This window comes from Fusarium tjaetaba, assembly GCF_013396195.1.
Source record: "Fusarium tjaetaba strain NRRL 66243 chromosome Unknown NRRL66243_c0000239, whole genome shotgun sequence".
Classification (NCBI taxonomy): Eukaryota; Fungi; Ascomycota; class Sordariomycetes; order Hypocreales; family Nectriaceae; genus Fusarium; species Fusarium tjaetaba.
Genome location: NW_023501435.1, coordinates 138,446 through 154,577, shown reverse-complemented (window position 1 = coordinate 154,577; position 16,132 = coordinate 138,446). Strand labels below are relative to the sequence as shown.

The window sequence follows — 16,132 nt, the reverse complement described above, 5'->3', positions numbered from 1 at the left end:
AACAGTGTAAGAGATGTATGTAATTCAGCTCTTGGAAAACTTATATAACCGTCGTAAAAATCCGCTGCCGTCTCTTCTTCGTTGCCCCCTCTTTGACTATCATCAAGAAACAACAAAACCCGGTGCAATGCCAAACCAAATAAGTCCACAATAATAATTTCAACCTTGCCTGCCTGTACGCCATCGCAAATTTGAACTCCGTTATGCCTTCAGTCTTTCCCTCATCCGAGATAGTATGCATTATTCACGCCTCTCTAATTGCCTTCTCCTTGACCGCGACAAACTCCATCGAAGTCGTAGCCGTAATGATCCTTGTATGCTGCAGAAACTGGATTATCTTGCAAGTTTCAAATGACATTAACTGAAAGCCGAACACTTCTCGGGTAAGCAATTATGCATGAGAGAAGAATCATTAACATTCAAACATAAACCGCTCGTCCTCTTCTTATGAGCCAGAAACGCCAATGCATGAGAGACGTTAACATTGCCCGTGACGTACGTGAATCATGATCGTGACGTGGAATCGTACAATTGTCTGTTACGCTTCGCGTTAGAACGCTGAAGCGGCTGGACTCGTTGTGCTGGTGCTTTCTAAGCTCCAGAAACTTTACGGGCCGTAGAAGCTGCCGTCACTGACGCTCCATGATTGGCGCTGCCTACTCTGCCGCTGGTCTTCCGAATGCCAGCAGACTCCTTTGCCCGAAGGGGAGACTCCCCCTGCCGCTTGCTGCCGCGGACCTTTGTCAGGACGCCAGGGGTACTAGCAACTCGTTCAACGTGCTTCGTCCGCACAGAGCCAATGTTCTCAGCATCGTGTGACGCATCGTTGTCAATGGTGTAGATAGCCGTCGTCTGGCTAACCGAGCGAATCTTCTCACTGCGAGCCGGTGATTGAGAGGTCGCCTTACGATGGCGTCGCATGCGCAAATGCAACTCCTCATCAGACTCTCCGCCGTGAGCCTGGCTGTGCGTCGCAATGTACTCAGCTTCCTGCTCAACAGTGCGCTGCTCTTCAACAGCGAGCCCGTTGGAAGTTGAACGTTGGTAAGGGTGATGGCGATCCCTGGCAGTCTTTCGCGGTTGGCCCGGTGTAGGAGCTGGTAAATAGTCTTCCTGGACCCCAATATTATTGCGATCGTGGTCGACTTCACTCAGCGGAGTACGGTTTGAGGGGCTTCGGTTGGGGGGTGTCGAGGCCTGGCCGTTCCGAAGCGTTGTCTTTTGCATGGCACGAATAGGGGTGCTGGGAATAGGGTTGGCAGCAGCCATCTCCCTCCTGAGTCTGCGCTCAATCCTCTCCTCAACCCACCACTCGCGGAATGTGCCCTGGTTCAAATGGAGCCAGTGCTGCTGAGGACCAACAACCATGCCGGGTCGCATGAAGCGCATGAATGAGATCACTTCATTGGCAGTGAAACCGTGACGGTAAATGAGGTAGGCGCCAATCAAACAACCTGTGCGGCCGAGGCCAGCCTTGCAATGAACAGCGATTCCCTGCTTACGGACAGTGATGGTCTCGTGGGCGAGTCTGATGAACTTGCGGACAGTTGAGAGCGAGGGGCATGTGCCATCGTCAAAGATCATGTCCAGGTGTTGAATGCCCAGTGCCTCAAAGTACGAGGGGGAGTAGAGTTGGGAGTTGAGGCGGACCACCAAGCCAATGTTCTTTTCGGAAAAATGCTTCAGCACATTCTTGAAGGGCTTTGGCAACTTGGGATGGGCATCCACGGCGGCTAGCGTCCGTGGAAGCAATGGGTACAGGTCGGAACCCTCTGTGATTTTCTGGACCGGTGCGTGCTGGGGAGAGGCAAATGCCAGGAAATGGGGAGTGATCCAGTTGAAATCGCCATGTTCGACTCTCTCGAAACGCTCATATTCGTCAAGATCGAAGTTGTCTAGATCGCAGCACTTTTCCTCCTTGGCCTTCCACACACCATAGACAACATCTTGAACGCTAATGCCATAGTCGGCTTGACTGTAGCCCGCATCTCGGAATGGCATCAGAGGAGGATCGACCTGCGCAATCGGGGCAAGGGCCAGATGGGGAGGCCAGTTCTGTATGAGGACCATGTAGCATGCGAGCATACAAGCAGCGTTCGCACGACCTGAACTTGGTGTTAGTTTCCTTGCGCTTCGCACAGATTAGCACGGGAGAGCTCACTTCTAGGGTCAGCAGCGCTCCAGAAAACAATGGGGCGGTCCTTGTTTTGCTTTGCGCCTAGGATATCATGGAATTGGATGGCAAATCGATAGAGGTGTCCGATGTGCAGAGGGCCAAAATCATGGTGGAAAGCGTTGTACAGAAGAGTATCGTCGACAGTGAAATAGCATGGTTGTGGTCGGTTCGACTTGGCGGCGAGCGGGGTCGCACCGGCAGCAGCTCGTTGGCTTCGCTTCTTAGGAGAAGCTGGCTGAGGCTCCTCGGGGTAAGGGAACGGCGTGTCTGGCGTAGGAGGATGGATGTAGGAGGCAAGGTAAAGCCGGTCTGAAATATAGTTTAGCCACGATGTTGGCAGAAGCATGTTGTGAACATTGATGTCGATGAAGCAAGGTGGAGCCTTGAGCAGCGGCGTAAACTGAAAAGGATAACAATGCGACATGGCTCTGAAGAGCCGAGCGGCCATTGTATGAATGATGTGTTGTAGTAGAGAGTTAAATATTTACCTGGTATGTACTCGACTATCTGCGCCATGTTTTGCGATTGTCTGGTAGAAGGAGCCATGTTGTTATTATCGGATGTTGTTGATGTTGACTTGCGCTTCAGGTTTCAGGCTTCAGGCTTCAGGGAGGCTGGCAGTGGGACCGTCCAGAGGCTGTTGCTGGACCAAAAAAAAGAGAGCAGGAGCTTTCGAATGCAGTCGGAAGATATCAGGTTCAAGCAAGATATACACAGTCAATGAATTGAGGCAGCGGCGATATCCCAATGCGAGAGCGACAAATGACCAGAGCAGGCGGTGACCGGGGACGAATTGCCTTTGACAGTTCAACGGGAAGCTGCAGCGTTAAGTGAGCTAAAAAGGCAAGGTACCTAGGTAAGGTTGGAGGCTGGTGAGGTTAAAGAAGGGGGGTCTTCAAGTCCAGCTCCAGCGCGGACAGGAGAAAGCACCAAAAGCCAGAAGGCAAAGCTGGGGAAGGGAAAAGAATTGAAGTTCTTGGTTGACGATGTTGATGTAAGATTGGACACTGGGCTAACGATTCTTTTGTATGGGCGATTGTCGTTGTTTTTTGGCCCCTGCCCGAAACAGGTTGCTCCTTGGTACTATTGCCATAGCAACAGCAACAGTGACTTTTTGACCTGGCCCGGGCCCTGGACCACAACATACCATTCCGCTCCAGCCCAGCCCAGCCCAGCCCCAGTCCCAGTCCCAGTCCCAGCTGTAAGTCCCATGCAACGTTTGTCTTGGTAGGTATTAAACAACCAGCGCTCCCAGTTGTTCCTCACGCGACTTCTATTCACTGCAATAAATGCCTACCTAGCAAGGCTAAGGCAAGGCTAGTAGTGAACGTCATATCCTTAGATATCTTTGTTTCCCCAACTGCCTCTGTTTGATGTCCCAAGTACCATACCCTAAATAGGTAATTAGTTCTGTTTTGATGGACTTTGTTATGATGTCAAACTAAACAGCTATAACTCAGCATAAACGCTTACATCTTGGGGAATTTCACGAGCTAAGGTAGGGTGTGTTACACTAGGAGCATCTGTAATTAAAACTGCAGGCCTTATTTCCAAAATGGAACAAATGCAATAGATTCCAAGGGTATCCAAGTGATTAGATTCTACTATGGCAGTTATTGTTGTGATCCAATTGAACCATCCCCGGCTGTGGCTTTTTTCTGTGGCTGTGCCATAAATCTACAACGTCAATGATCTAGCATTTACCGCCGGGTTCCTGTAATGGGTCCCCCCACGGCCAATCAATCTCATCCCCACGCAACTATCAGAAACCTCCAATCTTTTTCAAGATCAGAAGTCACACACAAACTCACCTCACTCACATTCAAATACACATCCTCTCACTTTTATACTCACATCAAACTCAACTATCTCAAAAGAGACTCTCTTCACTATCGAATCAGACCGCAAAACTTCTCAGGGGTTGACGTTCCTGTCCTTTCGATTTTCGGCTTAGATCTCCATTCCTTGTCACGGCAGAGGCCAACGCTAGTATCGTCATTATAAAACTACCGCAGGACCAGAATATTTAAGCATCGGGAAACGAATAGATCGATCACAACAACCAAGAGAGATTAGAGCGTCGCTACCAAAGCAGTGACCACTTCCGCCACAATCACAACCATGACCGCCATTCCCGATCCCGAATTTCCCTGCTCCATGCAAGCCACCCCCCTGTCCTGTGACGATGACGACCCCAAGTCTGAGGCTACCAAGGCCAAGGCTGGCTGTTGTTGTTATTGTTGTTATTCTCGTTCTCTTTGCTGACCCCCTACCCTTGTTCTCAGTGTCCTCAACGTCCCCTTTCCCACCGCTCGACTGGCCACAACCGCCCTCAAGGCCATTCAGGTGGACCCTGAACTCTCCCCACTCGTTAGGCGACAGCTCACCGTTGTCCCAGCGCCCAAGTCAACGCAGGGTTCTCCATCTGGTGACGATGCAGATGTCCAGCTTCTCGAGGTTCATTACAGGGCCACAACCAATCGAATGCTTCGAGTCGCTGTCAACGGCTTCATGGAGAGCTTGAAACTCGTGGTGGAGGTTATGGAGCAGTTAGATACTGACGTTCTCGATCATCAACAATAACAGCCATCCATATCTCACAACAATAAACAATGCTCTAGACCCCTAGCCAAACTACTTCACCACGTTTATCCTCTAATAATTCATGTCACTCCTCGACATCTCAGAGCTTGGACCCATGTCTCGCCTCACTGTGTGCTTGTTAACTTGACCTTTGTTATTTAGTTCTGGTCTTCCCGTGCTCCACAACTCTTCTGAGGCTGTCAATTCCTCGTTTACTAGTTCATCTACTGCTTCGTCTAGCGATTTCAACAAATACACTCTACAACAAGCCCATCTAGGCCCAGAGGCACCCGTCTAGTATCCCGCCCTGTTCAACACCGCAAGCAAAACGCCGAAACAAAAATCGCTGCCGCCCTTGAGGATATTACGAAGAGAGTTGACCCCATCATGTGCCAGACCTATCCAATTATGCACCAGGGAGGTTCCCGCCTGTTCAGCGCCCGCGTACATCATGTGGTGGACTAGATGCACACAGATCCTCTTTGTCATGCCTTTTCTTTATCGTCTGTTGACCCTTGCAGCCCCTCCAGTCGTCTTTTAAGTTCCTCCACCTCTTTCTTCAGATCGCCGTTTTCTTTCTCAAGGCTCTTCATGTGCACAATGGCGTTTTCGACAACACTGGCCTTGCTGTTTTGCGCGTTCGCTTGTTTCCCATCCTTCTTGTCACCTTCATCCGCGAGATTCGTCTTGTCTCCACCAGGCAATAATCCAGCCATGACCTGTAACGCCGAGTTGATTCGGTTACGGCGCCCCTGCTCCGCGATTTTGTGCGACGTTCGCTTTGATGTGAGATTTGTTGAAAGCTCGCTCGGATACGAAACGCCTGGCACCTTATTGCCCTCGAGGATATTTTGGTAGTTGGATTTCGACATGAGCAATTGCGATGCAGCACTCTCCGCTGGTGTCATACCTGGTGTGCCCGGGAGAAGAGGCTTGATGCTAGGGGATATTCGAGGCAACAGTGCAGGCGAAACATGTACTGAACCTGTCGACCTTTTCCTGCTCGACCGAGGCGCGAGCTGAGGAGTTTTCCGTGCGGATGGGCCTGCCGAACCGGGAGCTAATTGGGGGCTCGCACTTGCTGATGCAGATCCTGAAGCCTTAGGGAATACTGGCGATGGCAATGGCTGAAAGCTCGACCCTCGTCGAGACATAGGTTCTACGGAAGGAGACTGCACAGAAGAGCGCGAGATGACCGGGGTCATGGTCTTGCCAGATACCGACTCAGGCAACTCGAGCGATTCAATATGCTCAGACACAACTGGCTCTTGAGGCCCATTTGCCTGCTTGCTTGCCCTGGATGCCGGGAGTTTCATGAGCGATGCGGGGGTAGCTGGAGCTGGACATGAGTCAACGGGGCCAGAGACAGGTGTTTGCTGGTTGCTCGACTGCGCTTGGATGTATGGGGATTTGCTGGTTGATCTCCTGTTGGGGATTGGCGGTGGGGGCATCTCCGAAAGGGCCTCAGGGGATACCGATGAATTCTCCTCTGCCGAGGTCTCGGTAGAGGTCGCAGGCATAGGAAGAAAGGCGCCACTGCTCTCCTCAACTTCACTGAGTACATGTGAGACGATGGCCGGACTGGGACCTGTTTTCCGGCGCTGAGGCTTGACGATGGGAGAACTTCGAATGCTAGCCTTTGCCCGTGTCTTGGTCGCGGTCTTTTTCCTTGCAGCCTTCTTGGGCAAGTCCAAAACGGAGGTAACGGGAGCGGCCGATCTGTCGAGATCTACATCGATTGGTGAATTGTTGGTGTTGGTAAGACGGGGATCGTAGACTGTAGAGGGGTCATTCTGTGCGTGGAGAGCTGGTGAAGTCAGAGGACTAAAATAGGCGCTGGGGATAGTATAGCCACTGTCCATGGAGAAGTTGGGGTCCAAAGGGGTAACTGCGGGGGAAACGAGAGGTGTGAATGCCATCTGGAACCAAGTTAGCAACATAACATGTAGAGGCGGGGGTTGGTGATGGACCGGAGTCTTACATCTTGCTCCTTCATCCGCTGGTGATAACTTCTGTCGTAGGCACCTGATGTCGGAATTTGCTCAGCCTGTGAATAGAACTGTCCACTGTTGGGCATCTCGAGACTTTGCGGTGTAGGGGGCACTGAGTGGTTGTGATTATGGAAGAAAGCCACCTGCTGCTCTTGCATCTGGCGCTGCTGCTGTTGGAACTTTTGTTGTTGGAGATATTGAATCTGGGCGTCGATATTGGAAATCGGATCGCTTGCGGGCGTCATCATGTGCGCGGGAATGGTTGATTGAACCGTAGACGTTGACATGGGCATCGTGTTTGGCGTAGACATTAGGCCTGGATTATCGGAGTCGGTCATTATTGTGTCGGGGGCATCTCGCGCCTGGTTCATCAGACCCTGAGCAGAGCCATCCTGGAAGGATTGGAAGTCGAAGTGCATGCCATCGCCCAAACTTCCCATGCTGCTCATGTCGAGAAATTGATGAAAGTCGTCCTCGCCAGTCGAGGCCATTGTCTGGTCCTGCCCGTTCCATGCCGTCGAACTCATCATGGCCGGGTTGCGGCGGGTGTTGATCAAATAGAGGCAATTACAAGTGAGTTTATTTGATCAGCCGGGCGAGTCGTGAATTGCGCCAGTCAAGGCTGCGCAAGATGGAACTAGTCGTTGAAGCAGCACCAAAAGCGGAGAAAGTTGACACCAAGCGAAGGTGACGAGAGATATTTACAGAATAGTAACAGTCGAGATAGAGTATCAAGATGCGTTCCAGTCGGACTTGGTCGGTGAGTATCCAGCTGATCGGCGTAGATACATACAATAGAAATATCTAACAATGGCGCAGAGACGAGAAAGCTTGCGATGCCGATGCCGATGCCGCAAAAGAGTTCCGAAATTGGAGGCAGAGACCACGATGACGATTTGACCTGAGTGACAGTTGCTGGTGATGAGAGGACAAGGGAGAGTGTCGACCGTTCTGGAAGCGATGTGCGGATATGTATGTAGGTGTAGATGCCAATGAACTGTGGGAGAGGAACCCAAGAAACGAAGACGCAAGCGTGGACGCGGATGAAAGACGAGACAAGCCAATATTAGACTCGGGCTGATTCAAGTCTTGGGTCAATTACCGTAAATCGAAGAGTCCAAACTAAAGGTGGTTGGTCGTATAGTGGCAACCTTAGCACAACTACTGTAACTTCAGTTAGTACTAAGGTGGTAGTAGGTAGGTGGGTTCATCCAAAGTGGGCGGGCGACGGGTAGTTCAGTTGCTTTCTTTTCAACCGCCGCTGAATGTAGAGAGACTTTTTGTCGACAGAGTGGATTTATTACCCGTACCTAGGTGAGAGTGGGGTTCTCGTACGGTCCATTTTGGTGGAGAATACCTAGCCGGTCACCATTCTCTTGCCCGCCTCAGTGCTCAACGTAAACGAACTGGAGGCGGGGGAGGAGCCAAACTGTCGCTTTTTTTCTCTCTCTTTTCACTTTCTTGTCAGACTGTCGCCATGAAAGAAACAGTTGTCAATTCCGCCAGGGAAATCCAGAGAGCGACTAACATAGGTAGGTTGTTAAAGGGCAGGGATCTGATAAGTACCAGTACTCGGGGAGTGGGATGTCCCCTCCATCACCCATCCATCTCCTGCTGCAGGACATTGTCAGCTGGGGATCCCCAATTAGAGGATATCGTCAAGGGAGATGGTGGGAGGGTCATTCAATGGCAGGGGTCAATGCCCGTATCTGGTTGGTGTAGAAGTTCATTTCCTTGGTGTCATCCAGAGCCAGACGCCAGAAGAACCTTCACGAGCAAGGCTCACGGGGTGGGTTTTGAGTCTGAGAGACTACTACTAACTATTACTGAGCTTCAGGATATATGGACTAGTTAGAGCCGAGTTGAAGCTGCAATGGTGCTCATTGCCTTTCTTTTCTCACATGATAATTTCCACCCACCTTGACCTCCGCTCCGTCTCTTACAGTTTTACAATCTCTTATTCATGTGACTAGACTCTGCGACACCTATAGCTGCCGCCAGCGTGGGATGTCCCTTGTTCCGAGACTCTTCTGCAGTGGTCTCTCATACTACTAACCTGAGACTAGAGGCCCCAAGGAACAAAATCGGGATACTTCGGTACCTTACCGACTTAACCTACTAAATAGGTAGCAAGAAGTTTCTTGATACATGTCCAAGGATGAATGTGAGTGAGGTACTTTGAGTATACGAAGAAGGGTCTGCCCTACAGACACTCACTTGTCTTGGAAGTTTTACTATGATTTCTGGACTTTTGTATTCGGATACCATCAACGCAGCTAACTTGATCTTTTCCTTCGTTGGGGGAAACGTACTGTACTGTACGCTACCCGCGGACAATTCTAAGTGGTGGATATCCGCCTGGTCTATGCGTAAGGTTGCCAGTGTTTAGTTTAACTGCTCGGGTTAGCTTTGGGAGACCAGACTTGCTCCTCTGTAATAGGCCCTGTAAAAGTCATCGCTGGGCTATGACTCGCTTACCAGAATTGGAATTTGGCTGTGCTGCATGGGGGCCATGTCAGGTCCATCCATCCCTCCCCGAGTTTCTGGACATGTTTGAGCTTCTGTTTGGGCGACCGATGTGTTCATGGCTCTCTCTTCTCTTCTTACAGATCAGTGGTCAGAGCATGTATTAGTAGAATGCATATATTCCTATCCAAGGACTTACTTGACTGTATGGTAGATACTAACTTTAGGCATTACTGATCATCACTGTAGCTACACCTACGATACATTTCCTCGCATTAGTACCTACCTACTCTCTCGGGAGTTGTATAGCTCTCATTCGTGTTGCAGTGGACCTTGGCTTCTCCAACTCTTCTTCAATACATATTTCCCCCAGTGCAAAGAAGCTTGTTGAGCCTCTCCATCGAACTTCATCCAATCATCCTCATTTATCGTATTCCACATTCAACATTACTCCGGATGGTTCGCTCCCAATCTGACTACCCTCCTCCGGCGACCAGGGTCACCCTTTACCCTCGGCAACATCTTCCGTGGGATAGCAAGGAGAGGCAAGATGACTTAGGACCTCTATCGGTCTATCCTAAATACCAAAATGACTTGAGTTTGATTGATGATACCATCGACTTCTGCCACTAAAAAGACTTGAGTATATTCGAGTATAATTTCATACCTACCTAGAGATTTAGAGTTGCTTGCTTGCATTGGTTATCTTTGACACCTTGGTGCAATATCAGAGATTGTCTGGCCTCAGGGGTGATAGGCAACAGAGAAATCTGCAGAAAGGTTTATCATCTGTGCCTTGCATTGCATTGCAGAACGATTACTAGCATCCGAGGCTAGGTTAACATGATTCCCTTCCTAGTTTTTGGCTCATAATCGTCCAGTTCCTAATCATCTCAAAGAAACACAGCCACCAGCTACAAGTAAGCGGCTGAGAAAATCTCTCAAACTCAATGAGCCGCTTGATCGTCACTGACCAGGATGCCAACAAGACCCTGAAAACGCCATTATCCTTCGCTTGGCTCTAGGGCCCACTGGGAGAAAAGTCAATGACCCAAGACGGTTACTACAGGCGACTGCCCTCGGAGGTTTCTCATGTTCCGTTGATGTTCTGGCTCATCCAAACTGGATACGGTGACTGGTGCAACTCTCCACGAGACACTGCCAGCAGCCTCTAGCGCTTCATAGCTTTGTAGGAAAAGGCCAGAATAGAATTCATTGCTATGCTTTTCATACTGGTATTGTACTAACTACGCGGCACGAGAACTTGGGGGTGTTGCTCAGCCATTTCATCAACTGTTTCAAACGCAACACATAGTGTACATCGTCCGTTCATAGATTCATTCATGAGGAGTAAAACTCCTTGCATCGAGATCTATTCACCTTTCAACTTCATGGCCCTTTGATTCCACTTGTCATAATGTCATGATACTCGCCAAAAAGTCTTATTCCCTTGCCCACCGCGAGGCAACTTACCGGAAACACTCACCGAGCTCTTCGCTTAATATGCCCCCACGTGAACCGGGGGCTGAGGCTCAACAATACATGGAGATAGATACTTGTACGTCCCAGGGCATCGTACCTCTTCAAGCTGCACAAAACTCTACAATTGTGCACTCCGTAGATACGTCCCTATGTCTCATGGCAATTGTGATTTCGTTCGAGAAGTAGTTAGCTGAATGAGTGCCTAGGAATGATTCGTCGCCAACTTTCGTGCCATGAGCTTCTTTCCAGGGGACAGCACTTCCAGAATAAGCGAGAGCTACGTTTCGTATCTTCCATCAAGCCATGTTCTGAATCGAGTTACATCATTCACTATACACTAATAAGCTTCAATTGCTCGATGAAGCACGTGGTCATAAGCAAAGATAAGGCTCGGCCCGCCGCTTGTGCAAACTCTGATGCTGGTAATGGTGTACAGATATTCATTTCATTTGGCTGGCAAGTTCAATATCTGACTATGGATTCCCTATCAGTCAGGTCCTAAGCATGACGAAGTGCTGATGACAAACAATCTCCAAGGCGGTGATGGTTAGTGACCGCGAGAATAAAAAGGATCATATTGTATCACACAACAGGTCGCCGTCGAACAATATTCAACAATGCAACTGGATGACCAGTTCATACTTCCTATAAGTCGTGTTTGAAACAACACACAAGTCACGTATACAAAAGATACATAATGGACGAGATTGTGCAAATATTTTGATTTCGAGGAACGTCGGCTTTACAGCCCTGGCTTCCTCCAGCTTCCCTTCACATCCAGATATGACTCAAGAGCTAACAAAACTGACTACCGCCGCTCAACCTCGGCCAGCAGTCACGTCCCCTTCTCATCATCAAACCTCAACTCAACTCAGCATCTCTTTTGGCCCCATCCAATATCTCCATCACCTTTGATCATCCCCTCCAGGTCCCCTTTTCTTGCTACACTAGCCAATTACATACGTCAGGAGATGGTGGTATCATTAGAAAAAACAACAACGATCGAGAAAAAAAAAGGACGGGAAATAACGATCAATCCCGGGTCCGCGTCTAGAATGTACAGGATGAAAGCGGCGCCAAGAAAAAGGACACAAATGAATACGAGCAAGATTAAGCCGGCTGATACACACGCCGATGCCGGTTCATGCGATACTTTATCAAAAAGAAGAAAAGAAAATAGGTTCTCTCGGAAAGACACTAGGTCTGAGAGGAGTAGTGAGTGTGATCGAGTGCGTGTGACGTTATGTACATGCACCAAGATGTAGATAGTGAATGAGGGTGATAGGAGCGAGATGTTTGCTCAAAGCGATGGGTTTAACCTGAAAACGACTATTCGCTTGCAAGGGGTACGTGCGCCAAGCACGATGGGGGTATCTTAGTAGCTCACAATGTGCATGCAGAACTTAAAGACGTCATCAGTTCATAAAACTGCGGCTGCTCTACTGACGAGAGCGGTCACCGAGGTTCAACCAGCTCATGTCTGATGACTGCGAGGCCATTGCGAGCTGAGGCTGCGTGCTTACTCCAGAGGGGGGTGTCTGAGGTGGTGGGACCCGGGGAGACAAAGGTGCACCGAAGTAGAAGCTCGGGTTATAAATACTGCTGGTCGCTCGATCTGTACCCCAGGGCTTGTCTTTATGATCAGGGTCCCATGTCTCGTTCACGCTCTCGGGGATGCCGCTGGAATAGCCGGAAGATGCTTTTGATATAGGGCGCTCGATTTTACCAGCTACACCATCTCTGAAAGGAATGTTCTTGTTGTACTCGGCGACGACAGGGCTTCCAGAATTGACTCGGTTCATCTCGGGGCGGAATTCGAAGTTCAGAGGGGGCACAGTTGCTGAATCTTGCGTAACGCGAGGGTTTCGATGCGGGATGGCATCTGAGTAGTGCGAGTCACTATCAGAGCCGACAGTGTTTCTCTTAGAAGAACCGAATCCCAAGATCTGAAGAGCACTACCGCCTGACCAGTATCGGTTCCAGCCAGAGCTCCTTCGCAAACCGTCCTGTGTCTCGAGAGGTCCATTCCGAGGTCGTGGCTCGGCAACAGTTGGATCAAAAGCCACTCCGCGGGTGTCTTGTCCTTGTAATACAGGATGTTGCATCTCCTGCAGGACTGGTTTACCAATGGTAGATTTGAGTTGCTTGTGCTCAGTGCTGACTGAGCTACGGTTGGTGCCGTTGCTCAGCTTGCGAGAGACACCGGGTTTGTTCTTGCCAGCACGGCCCATCAGAATTGCCATAGATGAGAATGATTCTTGTGACATATTGGACTGGTGACCGCGGAAGGGCGACACAGGGCCACCCCCAAGCCCCATGGGATCCTTCTCATCAGAGGGAAAATTGTGCCTGGGCTGCGTGTTCTCAGGTGATGGTTGGCGGGTCTTCTTACGGCGGCGCAAGAGTAACAGGATAACAATGAGCACAGCAATGAAGCCCAAGATCGTGCCCAGTGTGATACCCAATATGGCATTGGAACTAAGACCAGATTTGTCATCACTACTAGCACCGCCAGCTGGCGCGATGTCACTGTTGGTAGCAGAGCTGGAGTCAGAGATCGTCGCCGATGAGAATGAGTCGTCGGTGGCTGTTGCTGAGCCAGTCGACGTCACTAATGTCGATGACCTGCTGACAGACTTGGTTTTTGTCGATGATTCAGTTGATGATGTCTTGGTGGTGCTGGTTCTGGTCTTGGTTCCAGAGGTAGATTCCGCAGAGAGAATCTTCTGCGACTCGTCACCTACGATGCTAGAGGCATCAAGCCAGGAGTTCTCCTTCATATCAAAGAAGGCGAGAGGCTCGTCTTTGTTGCCACCAACAAACACAACTCTGCCATTCGAGTCCTGAGCCATCGAGTAATCAGAGCGTGCTGTGGTAGGAGCTAGTGTCGAGTTATATTCAGGCCAGTCCTTCAGGGACAGATCACGCTTCACGTTTTGATCCATAGCATTTTGGCCAGGTGCGTTGTTGTCACCCCAGACAACATAGCGATGAACTTTGTTGGGACTGGCTGAGAGATCGAAAACATAAAGACTCTTGGAGCCATCGCCTCCCTGAACAAGCATGGCTTTACTGGAAGCCGCAACGGGCGTGGACAGTGTGATGCCATTTGTTCTCCAACTTGTCGCGGCGTTGAAGAGTAAAACTTCCGTGTTCCAGTCACTGCCACCAAGCAGGCAAACTTCGGCATCGGACCAGGCCAAAAGAATGGGATTGACAGAGGGGGCAGATCCCGCTGCGCTCTGGAGGATATATGGTCCTGAGGCGGCGAAGTATCGTGAGGTATCCGAAGGTGTTTCTCTGCCGTCCTGGCTGCCGCCAGAGACGACTATCTGGTCGGTATTCTTGATATAGGCAGCACCGTGGTGTTGTAAATTTCGGAAGGCTGTGTCATCAACAGACAGGGTCTCCCACTTCTTGTCGGCGAAAACGTATTTTTGCAGACCATTGTAGTTGGCCTGACCACCACTACCTCCGATGATGAACAGCGCTGCATCAGTTCCCACACAGGCTCCTCCAGTAACTTGTTCTCCCATCTTCAACTTCTTCCATTCTGCACCCTCCTCAAGCGGCAGCGACAAGAAAGCAGTTGGCGTAAAAACATAAAGTGTGTTGTCGTGGACAACCGAGCATCCATTGTCCAGTGAGGACGGCGGCTCAGGTAAACTCATCGCGAAAAAGATTCCCAGTCAATCACAATCTTGAGAACAAATTAATATGGTTTCGATGGCATGACGGGTTCGAAAGCTGGTCAGTTGGTATTCGCGTCGCAAATCAAATCAAAGGCCAAGTCAGAAGCGAGCAGTGGTCAAGACTGTCGGAAACGAAATTCAACTCTTGGAAGGCTAAGAGAATGCACACGTCGCTGAAAGAGAAGTCGTCACGAGTAAGGAATGAATCGAGTTATTCGCAAGCAGACAGAGTTGAAGCTAACGGATGTGGCGACGATCTGATGAACCCGATGCCTGGGGAGAGCTGGCCGGATGCAGCAAGAAAGTGTTGGTGTCGAAAGGAGTGGAAAGGTGGCTGAGTTCTCAACACCACAGGTGCGAGAGTGACAAAAAAAGACGCCGACGTGGAGGAAATCGCTGTGATCTACTTCAAAAGTCGCAGTGGCAGTCGTGTTAGAGGGCGAAAGATGATGTGTTCGGTTCGGGAGGATAGATGTCTGTCGTACGCTTGTTCGATATCGCTCTCTAGCCAAACGACGGGAATGCAAATCAAGCGTGCAATTTGGCGCTATAGGTAAAAGGAGGGAGCCCGACGATTGGCAGTGAACCTCGACGTGATCGTACCAGACGGTGTTGCGAGGCCTGGAATGGGTGTGCAGAGACAAGCGCGGGAAAGAGAGCAGACAAAAGCAAAGCAAAGCAAAGCAGATGATCCAGGAGAAATGAGAGAGAAGAGAGCAAATGCAGCACCGGGGGACGAGACGTATGACACGAGCTCGTAGTGGAGAGTCGTGACTGGGGTGACCTTGTCAAAGGCGGAGTCTCAGAGACAGGCAAAAATGTCATGGGTATGAGTTGACGGACACAAATGAGCAGGGGTCTGACGCTCGTGGTCCTGCAAGCAACCACTGAGTACGCCGCACCGTACCACACGAGCCATGAGCAATCTTGCTAGGACCTAACGTGGTATTATGACGATAGCTCGGTGCACTTCTAGGGCGTGCTATCCGTCTGTGATTCGGCAATTGCTGATCCCAAGTCGTGATTTGTTGCAATTCTCCTGTTAATATCGTGAGCTTGGGCAGTGGCGGAGTTGAGACCAGAAGTGAGACGCCAGTGCCAACAGAGTCCAGCAGCCAGCGACGATCCATACAGAATCCAGTAACTGCAGGTACAGTGGGGCCATCCCTCCCTCCCTCCACAAGAGGCTGGCAGGCTGGTCTTCCCGCCCAGGGGTCAATGCCTCTTATTGGTTGGTGCAACTCTTACCAAACGCTTCCTGACGGCCAGTGGCAGGGGATCCTCACAGCCAGTGCAACATACCATTGGTGGCATGGAATGCCCATTTCAGAGCCCTCGGGGCATTGTGAAATGTTACAGGAGGGCAGCAGTAGCACCCACTGGACTACAGAGTACCTCTACTCGAATCAGGGGTGCTTGCGAGGTCTGTTCTAAAAGAGGCGCGCGGCCCGTGCATCTACCCTGGGCTTGAAGAGATTAAAATAGGGGCAACCACTTGAAGTTCACGAGTTCGTCACTATCATCAGTCAAGCGAAGATGTTATATAGGTTCGGGATGTTATATAAACGTTGAGTGCTCCGTACTGAGTTATCAATATCAATGCCATTATAGAAGAAACGTTGTTGTTGGTATGGTATGGTATCGCATCTGTAGGAACCTGGAGGCTTTCATAAGACATGCATCCATGGCAGTAATGCAATGGATATCTCACATACTTGGTAGGGTTAAGTACTAAGGCAAAT

The 16,132-nt window shown here is 50.1% G+C and overlaps 4 protein-coding genes across 4 annotated transcripts; 1 reads left to right on the top strand and 3 right to left on the bottom strand.

The window, feature by feature from the left end:
• Nucleotides 1-591: 591 nt before the first annotated feature.
• On the bottom strand, nt 592-2,722 carry FTJAE_10335 (cell division cycle 14; the record flags this gene model as incomplete). Its single annotated transcript, XM_037343166.1, has 3 exons — nt 592-2,105; nt 2,162-2,485; nt 2,665-2,722. The coding sequence occupies 3 exons, from the start codon at nt 2,720-2,722 to the stop codon at nt 592-594; spliced, it is 1,896 nt and encodes a 631-aa protein (XP_037202597.1).
• Nucleotides 2,723-4,297: 1,575 nt separating this feature from the next.
• Nucleotides 4,298-5,057, top strand: FTJAE_10334 (transcription factor Pcc1; the record flags this gene model as incomplete). Its single annotated transcript, XM_037343165.1, has 3 exons — nt 4,298-4,374; nt 4,462-4,725; nt 4,922-5,057. The coding sequence occupies 3 exons, from the start codon at nt 4,298-4,300 to the stop codon at nt 5,055-5,057; spliced, it is 477 nt and encodes a 158-aa protein (XP_037202596.1).
• Nucleotides 5,058-5,244: 187 nt separating this feature from the next.
• Nucleotides 5,245-7,277, bottom strand: FTJAE_10333 (phosphorus acquisition-controlling; the record flags this gene model as incomplete). Its single annotated transcript, XM_037343164.1, has 2 exons — nt 5,245-6,678; nt 6,741-7,277. 2 exons carry the CDS (start codon nt 7,275-7,277, stop codon nt 5,245-5,247), a joined length of 1,971 nt encoding a protein of 656 aa, XP_037202595.1.
• Nucleotides 7,278-12,137: 4,860 nt separating this feature from the next.
• On the bottom strand, nt 12,138-14,369 carry FTJAE_10332 (uncharacterized protein; the record flags this gene model as incomplete). Its single annotated transcript, XM_037343163.1, has 1 exon — nt 12,138-14,369. The coding sequence occupies one exon, from the start codon at nt 14,367-14,369 to the stop codon at nt 12,138-12,140; it is 2,232 nt and encodes a 743-aa protein (XP_037202594.1).
• Between the last annotated feature and the right edge of the window lie 1,763 nt (nt 14,370-16,132).